Below are 22607 nucleotides of genomic sequence, written 5' to 3' on the forward strand. Positions count from 1 at the left end.
GAGAGGATAGTATCATAAACCCTCATCTCCCCATCATCCAGCTTCAACAGTTATCAAGGTATAGTCAACCTTGTTTCATCTATAACCTGCTGCCCTCCCCTCACATTCTCTCCCTGACCTTGCTGCTCCCCATTCTTGTTTATTTTGAAGCTAATCCCAGATATTATTTTATCTGAAAGTCTTCAGTAGGTATTAGAATTTTTTTTTTGGTGTCAACTAGAAATGATAATCATTAACTAATTTGCGCATTGACTTATTTATTAACTGGCACTGAGGTATATTCAGGAGAACCTGATTAAAAAACATGAATGCATTCCTACTCTCTTGGAGTCTGTATTCAACTGCACATTGAAGTTACTATCTGAGCCACCTTAGTAAATTTCTTAGTTACCTAACTTCTCTTTGTCTCAGTTTCTTGATATGTAAAAGAGACAGTGATGTTACCTTACTTAGATGATTGTTGTGAAAAGAAAATGGATAATGTATGAAAATTCTAGCATCAAAAATGATTATTGATTGTAGCTAATTGAAACGGATTGAATAACTGAAAACCCGTGAGTCTGTAATAATACTTAAAGAAGTCAGAAAAAAGAATCTGTCCCCAGTTGAGATGACTATCAAACCATCATTTTATTTTGAAAGTTGATAAATAAAGGGAAAGAACTAAGCATTTATCCACTTTTAGCATAGAAACTGTATTTGGGGGCAATAGCCCCTGTTGTTGAAGGAAATCTCTAATTTACAGAAGAATTGTTAGCTAGTAAATGTAGAAAGTAACATGTAATTAGAAAATCATTATTTTGCTAGCCCTAAGGAAAGTATTGATTCAGGAAAAGATAAAATCATTAAACCATTAGGTTCATGGTGGATAGGTAGGGTGACCATTTGTTCAATTTTGCTGGAGATGGTCTTGGTTTATTACTGTTGTCCAAAAGGAATTATTAATAGAGCAGATAACATTCTGATTACAATGTAAGGATTGAGCTGTCATAACCTTAACCCAATGTCAGTGATTAAGGGTGGGAAATTTAGATATTCATGTGTCTCCTGGTATGATGTAACTGAAATACACAGTACTACTTATGAAGTCCTCTTGATAAAAATGTTCAATTTATATCTGATCAAGACTTCAGATCTAACTTCCAACTTATAAAAAATACAAGGGTTAGAGGAATCAATCAGACAGATCCAAAAGGTGGAACTGGCCTGGGATCTTCAGCAAGTCAGTGTCATGAAAAAACGGACTGTTCTAGGTTAAAAGGGTCTTAAGTGACATAGCAACCAGATGCATTACATGGTTCTGAATTGGATCCTGGTTTGATCAGAACCAACCAGTTGAAAAGGACATTTTAGGGACAGTTGGGGAAATTTGAATATGGATTTGGTATTACTGCTAATTTTGTTAGAAGTGAAAATGTTATTTTTGATATATAGAAAACTGGAATTTTTTAAAAGAGATAAATACTGATGTAGTGAGGGATGGAATGTCATGATGTTTATAATTTACTTTAAAATACTTCAGAATTAAAAAGAATAAAGTGAGTTGACAGGAAAAGAAATAAGGTAAAATATGTAAAACACATTATACACATAATGCTCCATGTTACAATAGGTAGTAACAAGTGCTTGGAATGTTACAAAGGCATCTTGTGTGCTATAGGATATATATATGATATATATATGATAGGGGAAATTACCTAGATGGGGGTGGCTAGCGGTCAGATTTTCTCTCTGAAGAATGCTTCCTGGAGGAAGTAATTGTGTAAGTTGAGACCTGAAAGGAAGTGTGGTAGGTGAGATGGCCCCCAGTGATACCACCTCCTGGTATTCAGCTCTTGTGCAATCCGCTCCCCTTGATTGTGGGCTGGATGTATTGACTTGCTTTAATGAATAGAGTATGGGCAGAAGTGATGGAATTTCACTGCTAATATTAGGTTACAAAATGTCTGTGGCTTCCATCTTGGGTATTCTCTCTCTCTCTCTTCCTCTCTTTCTTAGATTGCTCATGCTGGGAGAAGCAAACTGCCATGTTGTCATCAGCCCCGTGAAGAGACCCATGTGGTATGTCCTCAGTCTAACAACCCACAAGGAAGTGACACATGCCAACAATCATGTGAGTGAACTCAGAAGCAGATTCTATCAATACAACCTTGGGTGAGTCTTACCCCTGAGCCTCAGTGTCCCCATATGTAAAATGGGGACAATATGCCTGCCCTGCAGGGGATTAAAAATAGTGTATGCAAAGTACCTACCATGGGCTTAAGATAAGTGTTCAAAAATGGTAGTTATTAAGAAAAAAAAAAACTGACTCAGCATTGGAAACACTTCTCAAGAGTCACTTCTGAAGAGTGACTTCATAACAAAGACTTAGAGCCCTGATGGTATTAATCAGTTTTGAGCCAACACTGCCTCTTCAGTTCACTTTGATATACTAAATGTTAGGATCTATAACTCAGTTACTGCCAATTGGGCAAAGATGGTACTTGTTTTTTTGTTCTGTACAGCTATGCCCATCTGTAGTATCTGAAGAGTTATCAGGCTTTGACTACAGGAAGTCTATTTGGTTTCTTAAAAGAGTCACTGAATTTCTTTAATTCTTTTTTTACATTGATTTAATAAAATGGTTCACTGAAGACACAGCTCATATTTGCATTATGTTTTTAATAACTATTGAGTGCAAAATACCTGAATTTCAAGGACATGTTTATGTGAGTAAACTATAGTAGTGAAGCAATGAAATGATTTTATATCTATCTATCTATCTATCTATCTCTATATCTATATCTAATATGTGTGATACGTCTACATATGTATATATGTCTGCCCCACAAGGCATTCTTCCATCCATTCAAACTGACAGTTTGTTGCCATCTTTTATTATATGCCAGTGACTATCTTTCTGTAAGGTATCCATTTTGAGGTGGGTTTTTTTTTGTTCTTTGTTTTGTTTTGTTTTCCAGCAGTGGGGATTAGTCTGCCTTGAGCCATCTATATAAGTATTATTTTTGGAATAGTTTGCCAGGACTTGGAGATGCATGCTGATGTTGAAAAAGGGATCTAACCATTCACTCTCATTCAAGCTCCAGTTTGTTCAAATGTTACGTATTTAGTGAAATTTTAGCCATACTTCCTTTTTCCAGACGATCATGGTCAGAACTGTGTTCAGCCTTTATCACATTTTATCATACTTAGTTGATTTTGAATATTTAATTGGCATTCAGTATAGCATGGTACTTATTGAAATACTGTAATTCACATACAATAAAATTCACTCTTTAAAGTGTACAATTCAACAGGTTTTTTTTTTTTTAATTAATTAATTAATTTTATTTTTGGCTGTGTTGGGTCTTTGTTTCTGTGCGCGGGCCTCTCACTATCGCGGCCTCTCTCGTTGCGGAGCACAGGCTCCAGACACGCAGGCTCAGTAATTGTGGCTCACGGGCCCAGCTGCTCCGCGGCATGTGGGATCTTCCCAGACCAGGGCTCGAACCCGTGTCCCCTGCATTGGCAGGCAGATTCTCAACCACTGCGCTACCAGGGAAGCCCTCAACAGGTTTTAGTATATTCACCAAATTGTGCAATCATCACCACTATCTAATTTTAGAATATTTTTATCATCGAAAAAGAAATCCCATACCCATTAGCAGTCACTCCCCACCCCCATCCTGGAAATCTACTTTCCATCTCTATGGATTTGCCTATTCTGGATATTTCATTAAATGGAATCATATTGAGGCAGGAGGTAGATGGGCCCCCCCCCAGGGTTAGCAATTGGAGTTCATTCCCTGTGAACAGAAACTCCAAAATATCAACAGCAGGACAATTGAGAGAGGAGGCTGGGCCCTGCCCAGATAAAAGATAAGAGACCACATATTTCTCATTCTTGAAGTCAAGGAGACCTTCCCCACTAGAAAGCTCCTTGGAGGTCAAAAGGGGAATGATGTCAAGTCTACCCATAGGCCTCTTCGCTGGAATCCATCTTGACTGAGAGATGCGTGCACACACATGGGAGGATCCTGAGATATACCAAATACGGACTCTGAACCAGGCAAATCAAAATGATTGGCCAAAGAAAACCCATAAGAAATACCCCACGTAAGTGATTGTAAACTACCACGAGGGCACGACTCTATCAGCCAAGATTGAGGCAGGACATAGTTGGCCACCCACCCTGCCCAGGGTAAGCAACTGGAGTTCGTTCCCTGTGGACAGAAACTTCAATTGCTTACCCTGCGGGGGGGCCCATCTATCTCCTGCCTCAATATGATATGTAGCCTTTGGTGTCTGGCTTTTTTCACCTAGCATAACGTTTTCAAGGTTCATTCATGTTGCAGCATGTATCAGTACTTAATTATTTTTTATGGCTGAATAATATCCCTTTGTATAAATATACCATATTTTTAAATCGATTCACCAGTTGTTTGGACATTTTGGCTATTGTGAATAATGCTGCTATGAATATTTTTGTACAAGTTTTTGTGTACATGTATATTTTCAGTTTTTCTTGGATCACGGTGTTTAGCAATGGGTCTTTGCTGACATACTGTCTCAGGTTTAAAGCCAGGCTCTGCCATTTATTAGCTGTGTAAACTTGGACAAGTTACTTAACTTCTCTCTGCCTCGGTCTCATCTATGAACTGTGGCTATTCAAAGTACTCACCTCTTATAAGGCCTTTTTATGAGGCCTAAAACAGATAATACATGGAAAGTAATTAGGACAGTGCTTGGTATATATGCTTCAGTCTGAGTAAAATATATCTATTATTAGTTTAATATTTTGAGTTCCTTAATGGTAGAAATCATCTTTATCGTGACTTTGAAACTCCAGTGCCTAAAGTTTTTTTTTTTTTTTTTAATAAAAAGATAAATGAATATTCATAATTCCTTCTGGGTATCAGGGTATGCTAATTTCAGACAAGTGTATTTTGAAATTGAAGGACAGATGGTTTAAACTGTAAATTGCCGAGGCTTGCCTCCCACAACTTACTTAATACAGCAACTTACAAGACTTCTTAGCCTGCGACTAATTATTTAATACAATTTGAGGTATTCTTGTAGTTAGTAATATATTATTTAATAACACGTGTATAATCCGGTGGTGCCTTAAGACTCCTGATTCTGAAAAGCGGGGAAACGGCTCATTTCCACAGCAACTCTGTGACTGGCTTACCGGCGACCCAGGTCGATTTTTGATTGGCTCACGCAATGGACATGGTCTCCGCCCGAGCCAATATGTCCAGTATGAGGCCAATATGGCTCCACAACTGACTTTTCTGGAAGCCGGCAGACACGTGGCTACCGCAGGCCGAGCAGTACGTGGGAGGACCCAGTTTCACTTACCGCGAGAGGGCGCCGGCAGTTCCCCGTTGCTGAAGTCTCGTTTCCCATAAAGCCTCCGAGCGACCAATCAACTGGCTGTCTCCATACCGCTTTCAAAGTCGGCGGGCCCTTTCACCAATAATAAGGCAGATACCATCCTCAGCTCGAGGATTGATGGAAAGTCTGACCAGTCATTTCACAGATCTCTGCTATCTCCGCCTCTCTCGCGCGAGATTGACGATCCGCCCGGCCAATAGGGGACGCTGAGGCGGCGGGTGGAAGAACGCGGCCCTCTGTAATGGCGGAGCGTGGCGGGGACGGGGGGGACGGTGAGCGATTCAACCCGGGGGAGCTCAGGTAAGGGCGCTGCTCTACCTTACATCTTGGCGCTCCGGCGTCTCAGGGGCTCGGCCCGCCGCGCGGAGGGCCGGGGTGGAGGGTGGGCCGAAGACGCGCGGCGACTGGGGGACAGGACCGCATGGGATTGGAGAAGGGGGAAGGGAAGGCGGCTTGAATGAGGGAGCCGGGCCGGGGCTGGGTCGCGGCCTCCTGCACGTTCTCGGGGCGCTTCCTGCGGTTTTCGCGGGGCCCCGGCGCCCTTCGCGGCCTGCGGCCCTTGGGCCGGACCCGGCGTTCCCGCTTTGGGGCCCCGCCTCAGGCGCGGGCCGCCTCAGCCTTGCTCCCGGCGCGACGCCGGCGCGGGCCCAGTTTTCCTCCCGGAAGCCTTCCACGCCGCAGGCAACTCCCCGGCTCGGCCTTCTCCACGCCTTCCGCCGACCTTTGGGGTCCCCACGTCTGCCCTGTTCCTTCTTCCCCACAGTGCTTGCTTTTCATTAAGTTCGTGCGGCCTTCCTTTCTCTTATCCTTTGGTTTCTTAACCCGTATTTGTGAGTAGTAACAATAGCAGCAGCCGTTTGTTAGGTGCTTCCAGGGGCCAGAGGACGCTTTCCTTCGACTTGTCTCTTGTGATCCTCACACCTATCCTTTGGAGTAGTTGCTGTTCTTATTTTGCAGGCCCCAGTGCAAGAGCCATCTTCAGTTAAGTGATTTGCCCATCTTACAGGTGAGGAAACTGAGCCTCGTAGAGGTTGGGGAAGTAGAACCGGCTCGGTTTGGTGGAATCGTGGCTCCAGGAAGTGGCTTGAACCCAGGCAGCCAGGCTCGGTGCAGTCTTCCATTCCTCTCCCTTCTGTTTGTCTGCTCACGCCATCGCCCTAAGGATGGCAGTGACCTTTCTTGCCCTGGTTTTTCCCTGCCTCTGGAATTTGTAATTAAGTGTCTTGGAGAGAAAAATCTTTAGTCAGTGGTTTTTAAGGAAAACGAAGTACTGAGCTTTACGTGTATTTGATACTTTTTTTTTTTCTTTTTTAATGTTTCTGGGTGGGAAAAATGTCATGTCAGATGTTCAGCTCCCATTCTGAATTGTGCCAGTGTCAGTCTTTGAGAATGAAAAAGCGCAGAATAAGTTATGAGGACTCTGGTATTGTCTAGAGCACCAGATGAAATTGTATAAGGAAAACGGGTATTGTTACTCAGGTTTTCAGGGAAAAAGAAAAAGTCATGTCTTTTAGATTCTGAATGGTCACAAAAATTCTTACTTTGGCAGGAATAAAGTCTTATTTCAGGGATGTATCTCAAATCCTTTAAACCCCACGTGTACACTTCAGTAATGAGTGATCAAAGTGCATTGCCAGGGTCGTTCAGTGTTAGTGATGAAAGGTTCATTCCTGATTCTGATCTTAAGAGAAGGTTACTAGTCTTACAGGTTTATTTGGGAACATTACTTTGCATTTTAGAGAGTATTTTTCTTCAGTTTTACAATGAGTAGCCTTTTAGGCTTCGTTAGTAGTAGTCTAGACATTGTTGCAAAACTGATTTGAATAGGGCTTTAAATTAGGTGTGTTCTGTTGGAAATGTTTTATACCTTAGCCTGTTGGGTTGGAAGTTCCTTCCAGAGCATATTGTAGACTTTTATTTTAACATTTGTCATGGTTTAAGAGAAATTAGTTGTTCTTGTGGCCTCTGATGGCAGAAATTGGGGCTTAATTTTTGTATTTGTATTCTGAATGCATGTCATGGTGTGTCACTATCATAAGGCCTGAAGAATAAGGTGTTCAGTGTATATATATTGTAAATAAATGAATAGAGGAGATTTAGAGATGATCCGTTTAGTGGACCCACATTTATTAAGTGTGTGCAGTGTGAGAGTCACTGACCTAGGTGCTGGCAGTAGAGTCTGGAACCAGACTAAAAACGTTTTTCCTCAGGGACCTTCCATGCTAATTAAGATTGATCTAAATTCCAAACTAACCACATCAAATGAGGAAATCAGCCTGCAAGTGTGAAGAGACTTACACAGGGTCACCGAGGTATTGGCAGGGTCTGGATTAGAACCTACGTCTCCTCACTTAGTCTTCCTTTTAATTTGCCTGCCATATATCAGCATTTAAAAAAATTTTTGCTCTTCCTGTTATATTAAAGTATTTGCAGACTTGTCTTCACCATTGGGAAGATTGCATATCTGGATTTAGTACTTCTAAGGAAATACATTTGTTTTTGTAAAAAAAATTTTTTTGTGTTTCTGTTCATGCAAGTAGGCTTCTGTTTTCCTAAAGATTGAAAGTGGTAGGAATGCAAATAACCTACAATAGACAGAATTTATTTGGCGTTCCAAATGCCTTTCTATTCCTTTATGGTTGAGGGCCATTAAGATTTAGAGTTATATTTGTATAGATCCTTTACCCAGGGCCTTTATTTACTTATTAATGCTTTATGACTTATGACAAGGTACTTGCAGTCTAAATTTCCTCAGCTGTATAATGGGGATAAGAATATGTTGGTGTTACCACTGACTAACTACCATAAACAAGTTCTTTTTCTGTGCCATAGTTTCCTCTGTAAAAATGGTGCCAAACTTATCTCATTGGGTTGTTGTTAGGATTGAAAGACTTAGTACAAATAATGTCCCTAAAACCGTACCAGGTATATAGGAAGTACCCAGGGTTCACTATCATTATTAAAACAGTAATTGAACACTACCATCCTGGACACTGGGATGCATCACTATAATAAGGAGAAACTATGTACTAGTGGGTAGAGATAATACAAAAGTAAACAGATAAGTGAGATTTTTTTTCATAGCATTTATCATAATTGTAAACTCAAATTGGGTAATGAAATAGAGAGGGGCTGGGAGAGACTAGGGTGAGAAAGGAGTTTAAGGTGAACTTTGAGCTGAGACTGAAGAGTGAGTCAGTTATATAAAGATCTGGGGAAAAGCATGCCAGGCAGAGGGAACAACTGCAGAGGCTTCAGGGTAATCAAGTAGTTGATCAGAAAGACTAGAGTCTGTAGAGAGGTCAGCAAGGGCCAGGTTATATAGAGCCTGCTAATAATAATTATAGTAATAGTAATAGTTAACACTACTAATATTAATACCATTTAACAGTAATTTTAGTGTTTTACTAAATTATTAGTATTTTACTAATACTATACTGATGTTACAGCAACAGCAATAGTAGCTAATACTTATGTGCTGGGTGCTGTTCCAAGTTCTTTATTAGCTCATTTAATCCTCAGTGCAGGTCTGGTGAGGTTGTAGTGATGAAGCAGTGTATATAAAGAGCTCAGCACATGTGCTATACATATCTGACATCAGAAAATGGCAACTTGAGGCTGTCGATAGAGGAAATTATGTGAATTTTGCCGCCATTTTCATGGCAGACTTTGAAAGCCATCTAGTCAGATTGGCCACCAAGTGCTTTTCAGGTACAGCACTATGCTAGATTTTGTGGGGGAATGAAAGTAATGATAGTTAAAATAGTTTACTGTGTACCAGGTACTATCCTAAATGTTTCATGGGGATCATCTCATTGAACAGAGAGAGGTTTTATTTCTATTCCCCCCCGCTCATTTACATCTGAGTATATTCAGGCTCAGAAAACATGTGAACAGCCTGACAACAAAAGGCAGAGCCCTGATTTGACTCTTCATGGTTTTAGAACCTAAAATGCTTAACTTCAAGTTATAACTAGGAAGTGTGAAATTCTAAAGAGAAATAGTGTAGATTTTTTGAAAAGGAAGAAGCAGATTCAGGAAATCTAAGATTAAGATACATTATTAACTGAAGGCTGAAATGGAATATCTTTCCTTGGTGGTTAAGTTTTTTCCTGCCCCAAAGGTTAAGACATTGCTTCAATAACAGTGACCATCTGTCTTTTGGGAGTGCATATAATTTGAAAAAGACTGATTATTCTTTTTGCAATCACTTTTAAACTCATACCTTCTAACATTGAGTGTAGGATCATTTGCAGATTTGGCGAAATATATTTGGTATAGTAGTTCTGGATGTGTTTACAATCTTAGTGCTCTCCTAGAAGGCAAATTGGTTCTTTATTAGGATTTTTTGTGTCAGAATTGAATTACGATGTGGAAAATTTAGAGGGGTAGTCTTAAGTACAGGATTGAAAAATGTAGGAAAGTTGGAGAGCCTGGTGAGGAGAGAGTATAAGAATGATTACCATCAAATGTACATGAGGAATATAATTGTTAATCATCTCTTGAGCACTGAAATGTAAATTTCATGTATAATGGAGAGATTATCGTAGCTACTTGGAAGACTGTGATAGGTGCTCAGTAAATTGACTGGCAAATTATAGTAAAGATTTTATTAAGATTCTATATACTCTATTTGTAAGATACAGTATTACCTAGGTGTTCAATGGTACATTCAGCAAATATTTATTGAGCCTTACTATGGGCAGGCATAACTATGTGCTGGGGATATAAAGGTGAACAGGACAGACAATTCTTGCTCAAAAGGGGCTTAGATAGAAAGCATGGTATAGCGTTTAAGAGCCATTCACCTGTGTTTGGATTCTGGCTTTACCACTGAACCAGCTGTGTGGCCTTGGGCAAGTTATTTTACTTTTGTGCGCCTTAATCTGTAAAATGAGGTTGATAAAATCGATCTCAGGGTTGCTATGATGATTAAATAACTTAAAAAGAGCTTATGGTTACTGCCTGGCACATACTAAGCACTTGTTAGAGTTAATAATTTTTTTTAAAAAAGCACTTAGGAGATAGATAATGCCATCTTATGTGATATTGCTTATCTGCTTGAATGCCATGGAGAAAATACAGTAGGGTGTTTAGCTAGAGATTGAAGGGTGGGGTGGGGTGCAGTGTACAGAAGGGCTTTCCCTTTAATTAGAGAATACTAATGATCTCTTAAGCTGCTACCCTCCCCTGCTATAAAAACCTTGTATTTGGAAGTAATTTCAAACTTCCAAAAAGTTGCAAAAACAAAAATAGTACGCTTAGTGTTAATATTTTACCTTTTCTGCTTTATTGCTTGGTCACATACATGCTCTCTCTTTCTCTGAGCCATTTGAGGGTAAGACACACACACACACACACACACACCATTGGAGGGTAAGACACACACACACACCATTTGAGGGTAAGACACACACACACACACACACACCATTTGAGGGTAACACACACACACACACACACACACACACACACACACACACACACACACACACACACACACACACCATGGCCCTTTACCCCTAAATACTTGAGTGTTTATTTTCTAAGGATAGAGATCTTCTCTTACTTAACTACAGCACAGTTATCAATGTAAATTTGCATTGATAAAATACTTTAATCTGTTGTCCGTATTCCAGTGTTGTCTATTAATCCAGTATGTCCTTTATAGCATTTCTTCCCTCTAGTTTAGGATCCTGTCTAGAGTTGGTATTGTGTTGTCATGTCTCTTTGGCCTCTTTAATCTAGAACATTTCCACAGCCTTCCTTTGTCTTTTTTGTATAACATCAATATTTCTGAAGAACATACTCCCTGCTGCCCCCTTTCTAATAGAACATTCTTCATTTTGTGTTTGTCGAATAGCTCCTTATTAGATTGAGGTTATGCATTCTTGCCTGGAATAGGTAATGTTGTGTCCCTCTCAGTCACATTAGGTCAGTTTCTCTATTGCATAGGTGTTTTGTTCATCCTTCTTTGCAACTGTAAGAAACTTGTGGGAAGATACTTTAAGACCATCCAAATAACCTCCCTCATCTAAATTTCCTCCTAGATTTGGTGTCCATTGATCATTCTTACTGATGCACTCTATTGCAGTGGTACAACATGACTTTCCAACTCTACTTGCTCTTAAGGGCTTTTAAAATTTGATGTAATTAGAGATTAGTAGTTACATTTTTGTTACATTGAGAAAGAAAAATTTATTCATGGCTTTCCCACACAGGATGGCTCAACAGCAGGCCTTGAGGTTCCGAGGCCCAGCTCCCCCACCAAATGCAGTGATGCGAGGCCCACCACCTCTCATGCGACCTCCTCCACCTTTTGGTATGATGCGAGGCCCTCCTCCACCACCTCGGCCCCCATTTGGACGTCCTCCTTTTGATCCTAATATGCCACCAATGCCTCCTCCAGGAGGGATTCCTCCACCTATGGGCCCTCCACACCTCCAGGTAAAGAATATAGAGGTAGCTCTTTCTTTGTTGGCATTAGTGTCAATATTATATATGAGTTTTGCCTTTAAAACCTGCGTTCTTGGTTTTTTAGGAAAATGGGAACTAAAGAGAACATCCTTATATTAATGTGTTGCTCTAAAAGCACTGGTAACAATAATTAGTATGGAAATTCAGACTGGAAATGTATATGGTGATAGAAAAATGTATGTGTTAAGTTAGGATTGAATAAGGTAGTTCTAACCTGCCTTCGTCTCTGAGAATTGTCTTTAGTAATCCATCTTCTTTATGGGAAATGAAGTTTGAAATCTTATGTATAGAGTAGGGGAAATTTGTTTTCAGTGATACATATTGCAAGTAAATTTAAATATATATGTATGTATATTCCTGAGCAGTTCTCCCCAGAAATGATGCCTAGTATAGAATCTAGAAAGTGACAACAAACACATTTTTTAAGCACAATATTTGGATTTTTTTCCTTCCCCAGAAAAAAAAGTATCTTATCTTACAATTTTAGAAATAGAATTGTTGTGGGATTTCTTTAAATAAAAACTTTTCTGGTGTTTTAACCTGAGGCATATATCCCTCTTAAGTGTAAATAGACCCAGTTATTGTCTGAAATGAGGTTATGAAGGTATCAACTCTCAAAAATACCTATTTTTGAGATTATATTCTTTTTGACTGAGTATGTTTCTGTGTTTTCTTAGTTTATTCAGCCTGTACCATTCTGAAACGAAATAAATACAGTAGTATCATCTCCTTTCTGTTAGCTTGGATAATCAAGAATGAACTTACTAAAAATAGAAAGAGATAATGAGCTACTGTTTAAGTGATGTTAACTCTGTTTCAATAGGGTTATATTTATGGAAGAAACACCAGGTTTTAATACTTTGCTTAGTAATTTTGTTGCCTTCCTAGTAATGAGCAGCCCCCCCTTCCCCCACCCCCCTTAAACAAATTGTTAAATGGTTTTATATTTTTCTTCAGGATTAGAATAGGAAGTAACTTTTTGACCTGCTGACTGTGGTATAACTTGTTACATGTGAATTTATTCTAATTTGTGCCTTTAATAGTTAAAGTCCTTGCAGAATATTATAAAATGTAATGGATTAATGTAACCCTCTAATGGAAGTATATCAGATGTTATAATGGGATACTTTCTAACGTTGTGATGCTTTTCTTGGTCTTGATGGATGATTGTGTGGTTTTATAGTAAATCCAAGTGATTTCCAGCTCCTGGTGCATGAGATATATTTGGGGTGGATATTTTATAGAACATGGGCCTGTGTGCTGATGCTTGAAAGACAGCGAGCTGAATCCAGAAAAACTGGAGTATGGAAAAGAAAACATTTTTAGGAAAATGAAATACAGTTGCACATTATTAGCATAATGTCAATTCCATTATCCAGATTAAGATGCTTTGGATAATTGAATTCTAATGTTACTTGTAGATTATAGAGGAAATCTTTTAATCCCTGTTCAAAATCTGTTTTCAAAATGGCAGACCTCTTTTCTGCTTTAGTGAGTAAGATATAGCGGTTACAGTTAAATTGTTTGGTTCAGGACCTTGGCTTGGGTCAGCAGTCGTCGAAGGAATTATCAGAGATAGTGTTGAATCAGTAATGAATGGTTCCAGGAGTTGTTTTTTTTTTTAACTATAATATATACCATTTAAATTCTCATTTTCCCGATAAGTAAAAGGGATAATTTTTTTTATTGTATCTTTTAAACTTACTGATGTTAACATCTTTGGTGAGCTACATTATTATTATTTGAAAAATAGGAAATGATGAATATTTTCCTAGCTAATATTCTTTTTTTTCTTGTAGGAAAAGAGAACAAAAGGTTAGGTATATCTGGTGTTTCCTTTTTAGTTATTGCTATGTTATTTGTAAATAAGAATCAGTTTTTTTCTTTTGAAAGTAATCTAGTGCCCAATGTATGAAATAGGCAGTTAAGGTATAAAGAACAAAGCAAAACTCACCCATAATGCTATAACCCAGAGATGACTATTGTTAGTATTTTGATGTACTTCTTTCTAGTCTGTTTAGTAATCATTTTTATTACAGAGAAACTTCTCTTACACAACCTAGATAAATGTATCTGAATTGACTATAAAACTAGTTTCTCTTACAGTGCTTTACTTTTGGGTAGAATTTAGTAATAATTTGAAGGAAAAAAGATAAACACAAGTGACATTACTTCTTGTGAATTAACAGAGACCACCTTTCATGCCTCCACCCATGGGAACCATGCCTCCTCCACCGGGTATGATGTTTCCACCAGGAATGCCTCCTGTGACTGCTCCTGGTACTCCAGCACTGCCTCCTACTGAGGAGATATGGGTTGAAAATAAAACTCCAGATGGGAAGGTAAATTATAAAATGTATTTAGGTTGTTAACTTCTTAGTAACAGAAGAGTAAAACAGGAGTTCTGGCAGATTGAGATCAGTGACTGTATCTTTGCCAATTAAGAATGAGACTTGGGTAAGCCAGGGTGGGGCAGGACTCCTGGAAAGGCTCACTGGATTGGACTTATGCACAGACATAAGGTGGCCTGGAGCACTTACATAGGTTTGCCTATGATTCTGGAAGCCTGTATTTTAAATATGTGCTTTGGGTCCCCAAAACAGCCCTCAGGTTTAGTGTTTGCTAGGAGAACTCACAGGACTCAGCATGTAGTTGTATTTGCAGCTAAGACTAATTACAGAGAAAAGATACAAAGCAAAACCAGCAAAGAGAAAGAGGTGCATGGGCTGCAGTCTGGAGTAACCAAGCACAAGCTTTCTGGAGTCCTTTCAGTGGAATCATATAGAATGTGTTTAATTCCTGTGACATGGCATTGTGAACACACAGGTGAAGTGTTGTCTGCTGGGAAAGCTCTCCTGAGCTGAGGAGTCAAGGGTTTTCATTGGGGACTGGTCCCATATCTGGCACCATCTGCCCGGCACATACCAAATTCCAGACTCCCAGAAGGAAGGCATGTATTCAGCATAAACTGCATTGTTTGCATAAGCAGTTTAAACATAATGAGCCATTCTTATCGGTTAGGGAATGATGGGAACCCTCCTGAAATCTAAGTTTCCAGATGCCAGCCAAGGACCAACATTGTGGGCAGGGCTTTCTAAGGATAGCAGTCTCAGGCCCGCTATGTTAACTTTGTGCACAAAATATAACCTTGGTTCTCCTTTTTTGGTGTGTGTTAAAAATATAGTGTGCTCATTATAGAAAACTGGGGGGAAGGAAAAAAGGACTGAAAAATTACCTTTAGTCTCATCATATACAAACAGCCAACTTTGATGTACTTTCTGTTTTCTAAGGTTTTTTTAATACTGTTTAAGACAAAATATAGTTGTATTATTGTTTATAAATGATAGTTGGCAGATTCTTTGATACTGATGATTTTGCTTTCTCTGCAGGTTTATTATTACAATGCTCGGACACGTGAATCTGCATGGACCAAGCCAGACGGAGTTAAGGTTATTCAGCAGTCAGAACTGACACCTATGCTTGCAGCCCAGGCCCAGGTTCAGGCCCAAGCCCAGGCACAGGCACAGGCACAGGCACAGGCACAAGCTCAAGCTCAAGCTCAAGCTCAAGCTCAAGCTCAAGCGCAGGCCCAGGCGCAGGCGCAGGCACAGGCACAGGCTCAGGCCCAGGCCCAGGCCCAGGCCCAGGCCCAGGCCCAGGCCCAGGCGCAGGCGCAAGTGCAGGCGCAAGTGCAAGCACAAGCAGTGGGAGCTTCCACCCCTACGACCAGTAGCCCAGCACCTGCAGTATCCACTTCAACGTCATCATCAACCCCATCCTCTACCACTTCTACCACAACAACTGCCTCTTCAGTTTCGCAGACAGTATCAAGTGAGTACTAGTCAGCATGTGTTTTCATTTAGGGGCTAGAGAAATGGACAAGTGGGAATGCATTCTAAAATGATCCTAGTGTTTTAGGTATTATCCTTGATGTTATTTAAAATATGTTTTTGACATTAAGACTTCTGGCTAAAAAGAACAGAAATTTACATTAGTAGAAGAAATTATTTGCTCAGTTGAAATTCATGAAGCTAAACTGGAGAAGTATAGAGTTAGCTATTCAACTTGGCCAACAGTAATGCTGGGTGATGTGGGGTTTGCAGAATAAGTGTAAGTCTTGGCCCCTGCCCCTATCTTGCAGAGTTTCCAGTTTTTCTAATTGAGGAGGCAAGAATAATGCATGTGAAACAATTAGAGAATAGCATGCAAAGTTATGCAGCGAAAATAGAAGATATAAGAATTCAAGAAAACGGAGAGACAAGTGAGTGGACTACATGGGTATTGAGGTTTATCATAAAGGATGTGTGATAGGATTTGAATAGGTTCAAAGTTTCGGAGAGGTGTTTCAGGTGGTGGGAAACGTAGATCAGGAAATGAGGATAAATATAGTTTATGAATTGTTAGGTGGGAGGATTTATATTGGTTAATGTATTGAATAAGAGACCAGGTTATGAAGAGTTTTAAGAACCAGGCAAATGGGTGAGGTAGGCAGGCACTAGGCGGTCTATATGAATGCAGGATTCTGGAAGATTTTTATGGCACTCGTTTTTTGGGTAGTGTTGAAATCAGGAAAACTTAGGAACTTTTCAGTAATCTTGTTTAGAGGTAGATGGGTCCCAGAATGGGATGCAGGCAGATGAAATGTGGAGTTGTGTTAGAAGCAGTTCGAAAGATAAGAGAATTTTCAGGTATGAAGACACAGAGGCCCAAAGGTTACATCTTTTTTATAAAGATGAGAGACAATTAATAGATTTCAGGGATGAGGAGAGAAGAATATTAATTTGCTTAAAAGATTGTCATTAATATTTATGCTACTAGTTCTGGGTTTTATTTTGTTTTTGTTTTTGTTTTTTGATATAAGTATGCTGCTACTTTTTCTACAGGCTGAGATTGAGCCCCCAAATATTTAAATAATTTTATTGATTTGATTATTTATTATGATACTGGCATGAAGATACATAGTTATCCCTACAAGGCGATTATAATTTAGATTATTTTGCTACCTGGATAATGGGTGAGAATAAAAAAAAAAAAGCTGTCTCTCTTCCCTCCCCCAGTAGCTTCAGGGATAAGGGAATTATTAGTGTATATTACCTTGTAAGAAATAAGTACATGAGAGAAATTTAGTCATACTACTAAATTTAAATTCAAATTTGATTTTATTTTATTGACGTGAGTAGTAACCGAAGAAGTAAGGTACATGTGATACGGAGACAGTTTTTTTAAAGGCCCTATTTGATATTTTTTAGAGGGCTTGGGAGAAAATGTACTTAATAGGAAGATGTAAATAATGCTTTATAGGACTCTTGTAGCTAAGTTGAATTCTGAAAATACAGATTAACAGTGATACTAGCTAGTTGGTTGAGGATCTTTGCCTTTTTATAGGCAAATGCTTCTAAAACCTGTGGGGCAAGGCAGAAAACAGTCAGTTTTTATGGGGTACTTGTGGTGGTGATGGGAAAAGGAGATTAATTAAAAGCAGTGTGGTTCTACGTGGAGGCTCTGTGTTGCTTCTGTTTTGTTCCCTGCCTCTTCGGAAGGAAAAATAGTAGTACTTTGTTTTAAGGGAGGTGGGTAGCCAAAAACTTTTAACTGTTCTCTTTGTATTCCATTTCCATATCGGAGTGGTCTATCAGTAGGCCCATAGGTATCTTGTCATTACCAACCGTTCTATTCAGAATTCCTGTTTTTCATTTTTTGTACTACCCTTCAGTGATAGGGAGGCCTTTATTCTAAGAACAGAATAGCAAAATCTTGTTCTTTTTACTGCGTTTAAACATCAGTTTTGATGTTGTCTTTCTGAGTATTCCTGATAGCTGTTTTTAATTTCGCTTGATTCAGTGTCAAGAAGTGTTATCAGTCTTAATGTTTCTCCATCTGTTAGAGGTAGTCACTTGTCTTTTTTAGTTAAGATCTGAGGCTGGATTAGTAGTATATTTTGAGGTCTAGTGTTACACTAGTCATTTTAGCAAATGGAGTTAGTAGGAATTTACCTACTATAAAGTCCTAGCTACCATTCTCCCAGCCTCCCAGGTAGTTCTTTTGTTGCCTTTGTCCCTTTTCTCTCATGATGCATGGCAACTAATCAGATTCAGAAAATCCTGTGTCAGCAAGAGGAATAGGTTGAGTGCATACTTTTTGCCATCTCCATTTGGTGTTCCTTTCCCCCTGAAATTTGATGCCTTTGTAACTCATTTTATTTTCCTGACTCAGTACTTTGTATTGTGAGTTTAGCAAATATTACTAAATACTATTACCATGATTTTTTAAAAAATGTAATTCTGTGAACTGCAGTGTAAACCTGTGGGTAAATTGAACTAAAAATTAAGGAATTTATATTTTAACCTCAGTTGAGCATAAACTCATTTTATCCTGTGCAAGTTTGTGAAAAATGCTGATGAAATCCTCCTCAGGGAAGTTGGGAAGAATAACTTGATATATTTTCAGCCACTGCAGTAGATTACAAATGCTAAATGGTATATGTATGGGACTGGGCAAATGTTGCATGTAATTTGTATTTTTCATACTGTTATAAAATTATATTAATATGATACTGTACCCTAAGGCTAGGTCTATGCTAGACCACCAATTCATTCCTGGGCCCCTGAAGATACTTGTTTGGCCCTGCTGTCTATTTAGCCAAGGTGAGTCCCTCATTAACAAGTATGAAATTGCTGACATCTTCCCAGCCTAAGTGAGTTTTTCATTGTTAGGAGCTGAAGGAAAGACAGTGAGAAATTTTTTCAGTTGGATTATTGGGTGGTTTGCATTAAACAGTGTGCTTTTCCTTAGAATAAAATTGGCATAAAGATTGGGAAAGCACTGTTTTACTTAATTTGATAAATTCATTCTTATTCCAATATAGGTAAAGTTTGGCATTTTTCTTTATATCAAGATAAAGTATTAGTTACCAATGAATTATGAAAATGAATTTTGTTTTGGAACTGGATGGGTTGTGAATAAATAACAAAAAATGTTTTGTAATATTTGAGAACTGAAACTTAAAAAAAAGGAAATACGAATTTTAAATATTTCGGGGGTCACAAAGTGTGATGACTAGGGATGAGATGTTTTATTTTTGATATTTAAAAATAACATATTAGCAGAACCAAATTATCCTGAATTTCACATTTTGCTGGTCTCTCACACTGGAAACCTGAGGGTTTTTTTTTCTTTTTTTACCTTTTTCTTTTGAAATAATTATAGAGAAACCCAAGTCGTTTTTGACTCCATTTGTTCATATCCAGTCAGTCATTAGTTATTGCATACCTTTTTCTCTCTGTTCTTCCTTGCTTGGACAACTCCAGATATGTTGAAATTGATTTTCCCACCTCTGTTCTTCCTTTTCTTCCTATGCATCCGCCAGGTTAATTCATCAAATGAACAGTGATTGTTACTCTTCCATAAAGAAACCTTCATTCTACCTCCCCCACATCCCTTTTACATTCATGAAGTCACATAAATAACACGTGAATGCATTCTTATAAAAAAAAAATCAAACTCTAACGAAGCATGTGTAGTAAAAAGTAAAAGGTGTACACAGATACGTTTTGGTGTTCATTCTTTTAGATCATTTCTCTACGTTTACATAAGTTCTTCCCTTTCCCTACCCAGTCAAGTGCAGACTCCTTAGTCATCTGTTCAAGGCCTCCCACTTTATGCCTCTGGCCTGCCTTTCCAGCTGTAACTCACTGGTTCTGTTGGTATGCCTAGTGTTTTACTAGTTGACTGCTTGTCTTCTGTTTTCTAAACAATACCTTGTTGTCCCCTACTCTTTGCTTTTACTCACTTTTCTCACCACTTGCTTATTTTCTCCTTTCATTTTGTCATTTTCCTTGTTGAAATCCTAATCTTTCAAGGCCTATCACCACAGTATAAAATTTTCTGTACCGTCTCACAGTAAGAAATGGTCTTTGGGTCTTGAGTTACACTCCTATACATTTATCCCATTTCACTTTGTGTTTTAGTTATTGTTTATGTTTCATTTAACTATTTTCAAGCTTCTTGAAGACAGAGACCTTGTTATAAATTCCTTGCAGTGCATGGAATGGGCCCTAAATACTTACATACTGAATGAGTGAATGATGAATGAATATAGTAAAATGGTTTAAGAAGGAGTGATACATATTTCTGTTTTATCTTTTATCAGCACCCACAACACAAGATCAGACCCCAAGTTCTGCTGTTTCAGTTGCCACGCCTACAGTTAGTGTTTCAACTCCTGCTCCTACAGCCACACCTGTGCAAACCGTTCCTCAGCCGCACCCCCAGGCGTTACCTCCTGCCGTTCCTCATTCAGTACCTCAGCCAGCAGCAGCAATACCTGCTTTTCCACCTGTAATGGTACCTCCATTTCGTGTTCCCCTTCCTGGCATGCCAATTCCACTTCCAGGTAAACCAATAGATTATAATAGTTTTTCCAGCTATGTTTTCATATTGTCAGTTAGTTTGTTCTCATGTGTCTGTTGCATTTGAAATTTGCCTTGAATCTCACTTGTTTGAAACATTTTGAAAGATTCATGGCTAACTGCAATATTTTTCTCTTCAGTTTTGGTAAATGTCCTTTTCTGTTGTTGTTGTTTACATGTCTTAAAATTAGAGCCACATTTAAAGCAACACTCATTTTGGATAATGGCCCCAATGAATTAAAAATGATCATCTTTTTGTGTAAATATGTTCTAAATGCAATATTTTAAGAGATTGAGTGTATGAAGTTGAGAAATCACAGGTCACAATAAGTAACACAAGTTAAGTGATTTCTGTATCATACATTGGCCTAAGCACTTTACATGGAACAATTCGTTTAATTTTCACAACCATCTTATGAGGTAGATACACACACAGGTTAAGTTACCTGCCCGTGGTCACGTAGCTAATAAGTGATGGTGTTGGGGTTTGAGTCTGGGCACTCCAGATCCAAAAATCATGCTCGTAATAATTACGTTTTACTGAGAAGAAAATGTGAGTCACTTAACTTTAAAAAAATCATCTAAAACAAAGCATAAGTTTCCCTTGTAACAATTGTGAAGTATAACAGGCACCATTTTAACGTTTAAATAATTATGGTGAGTTCATGTGTTTTATTTTTTTAGGGGAAATCATTTCAACTAGAGAAGGAATTAAAAGATTGTGGAGTAGAATTTTTCCCATAGGGATTAAACAGTGGTAGTGTTTGGCATCGTAATTTGAGTGTGTTTGCTGTTGTCAAACATACTTACTCCTTAATCCATGGTCCGTTCTCCTAGAATTACAGTTGAAAATGTTGACGCCTTAGAGACGTCAAGCTCACAAGGCTAGTTTGCAGCAAAGATGAATAGAACCTAGGCCTCTTATCTCCTAATTTCACACTCCTTCCACTATGATTGCTGCTTTATTGTACTAGTTTTTGTGTAAGAATAGGGTTGTGATACAGCTATTTCTTAGATTTGCACACATTTTAATTATCACATTGTCTGTTTCCTCGTAACTACTTCGAAAAGAACACTTTCCTATATTACACCTTAACAAGAAAGAAACCAAAAATTTAAGAATTAGTGGGTTTTTTGGAAAACCTTTTTACATATTGTCGATACAGTGTTAGGTAATTAAATGACCAGTATGTGATGTTTAAGAAACCGAAATCATTTAAAAGTAAGAAGAAAATAAAAAATGTTTTCTCTAATACTAGGGATTACCCTTTTTCAAAATTAAATTTAAGATTAAGCAACTGATACTTTCCTCTTTGGATATACTCTTAGTAGAAAATTAAGTGATGAATGGATAAAAGCTTGACATTTGTCATAACCTCTTGCAATCTTGGTCTGCTTTAGGGTCAGGGACAGTGTTAAGACCAGATCCTGGATTCTGAGTGATCATAAGGAGCTGAGGTTGTTAATTCTGTAGAGAGAAGATTGAGAGGTAGCATAATAACATATATGAGGTATTGGAAAGGCTGTTGTCTAAAAGGACTTTGGTTTTGCTTTAGAGATTCTTAATAGGACCAGTGGGTGAAAGAGTAGCAAAATTTATGTCTGTAGAAAGTGGAATTTTGTCACAGTAAAATCCCTTCAGTTATAGCTGTCTTTGGATGTCTTGGTCTTCTCTGGTCCTCACCCCACCGTTAAATTTTAGAACAGATGGTAACCGTTTGTGTTACCAGATGAGGTAGTACCTATGAAGTTTGGCAGTAAAAGGCATTTAATAAATGGCAGCCACTAATGATATTTTGTAGGTCAGTTGGAAGAGAACCTGAGTTAGATAATCTGTAAAATTTTATGCAAGATACCAGAGATTCTTTGGAGAGGGAACTAATGTTTTATAGAAAGTAATATTTGTTTTATATAGTGAGGCATCTTAGATATTAGAATTCGTTCATTTTCTCATTTCCCCTTTTAATTCAGTCATCTAAGGTACTTTAGTAAAAAAACGAATGGAGAAGAAGACCTGTTTTTCTCCTCCCCAAATCTTTCATTTTATGTATAATGCCATCTATCTCTGTTTTTCCTTTTTTATATCAATTCAACAGTAAGGTAAACAGGAGGAATTTGGATGTAATTTATCTTGGAGCCTTATATTCTATTTGAAATAGCAATGTATGGTGCTAATGAGGATGATTAAAGAAGGGATAGTCAAACAAGATGAAGAAAAGGAGTGGAAGAGTTAGGTAAAATATAGGAGTAAGAGGTGGAGTTGGGGATAGTGAATTGGATTAGGATTACAGGATTTCTACTTCTTAGTCTGTAAAATCTTATTTGGAATTTTAAGAAGCTTATGGT

General features: G+C 38.4%; 1 protein-coding gene across 10 annotated transcripts in view; it reads left to right on the top strand.

Moving 5' to 3' along the window:
• Positions 1-5576: 5576 nt before the first annotated feature.
• TCERG1 (transcription elongation regulator 1) overlaps positions 5577-22607 on the top strand; it is a 59005-nt gene continuing 41974 nt past the window's right edge. For 6 of the 10 annotated variants that reach the window (XR_005019196.1, XM_036845681.1, XM_036845689.1 and 3 more), the window contains exons 1-6: positions 5577-5676; positions 11598-11823; positions 14043-14195; positions 15243-15684; positions 15995-16114; positions 20003-20245. Coding sequence is in view for 9 of the 10 variants with exons in the window: in XM_036845681.1 (XP_036701576.1) it covers positions 5618-5676; positions 11598-11823; positions 14043-14195; positions 15243-15684; positions 15995-16114; positions 20003-20245 (1243 nt within the window). In the remaining variant the exon portion in view is untranslated. The remainder of the gene's footprint in view (positions 5677-11597; positions 11824-14042; positions 14196-15242; positions 15685-15994; positions 16115-20002; positions 20246-22607) is intronic. The other 4 variants (XM_036845686.1, XM_036845687.1, XM_036845688.1 and 1 more) reach the window with 1 other exon arrangement.

Source organism: Balaenoptera musculus, chromosome 3, assembly GCF_009873245.2.
Source record: "Balaenoptera musculus isolate JJ_BM4_2016_0621 chromosome 3, mBalMus1.pri.v3, whole genome shotgun sequence".
NCBI lineage: Eukaryota > Metazoa > Chordata > Mammalia > Artiodactyla > Balaenopteridae > Balaenoptera > Balaenoptera musculus.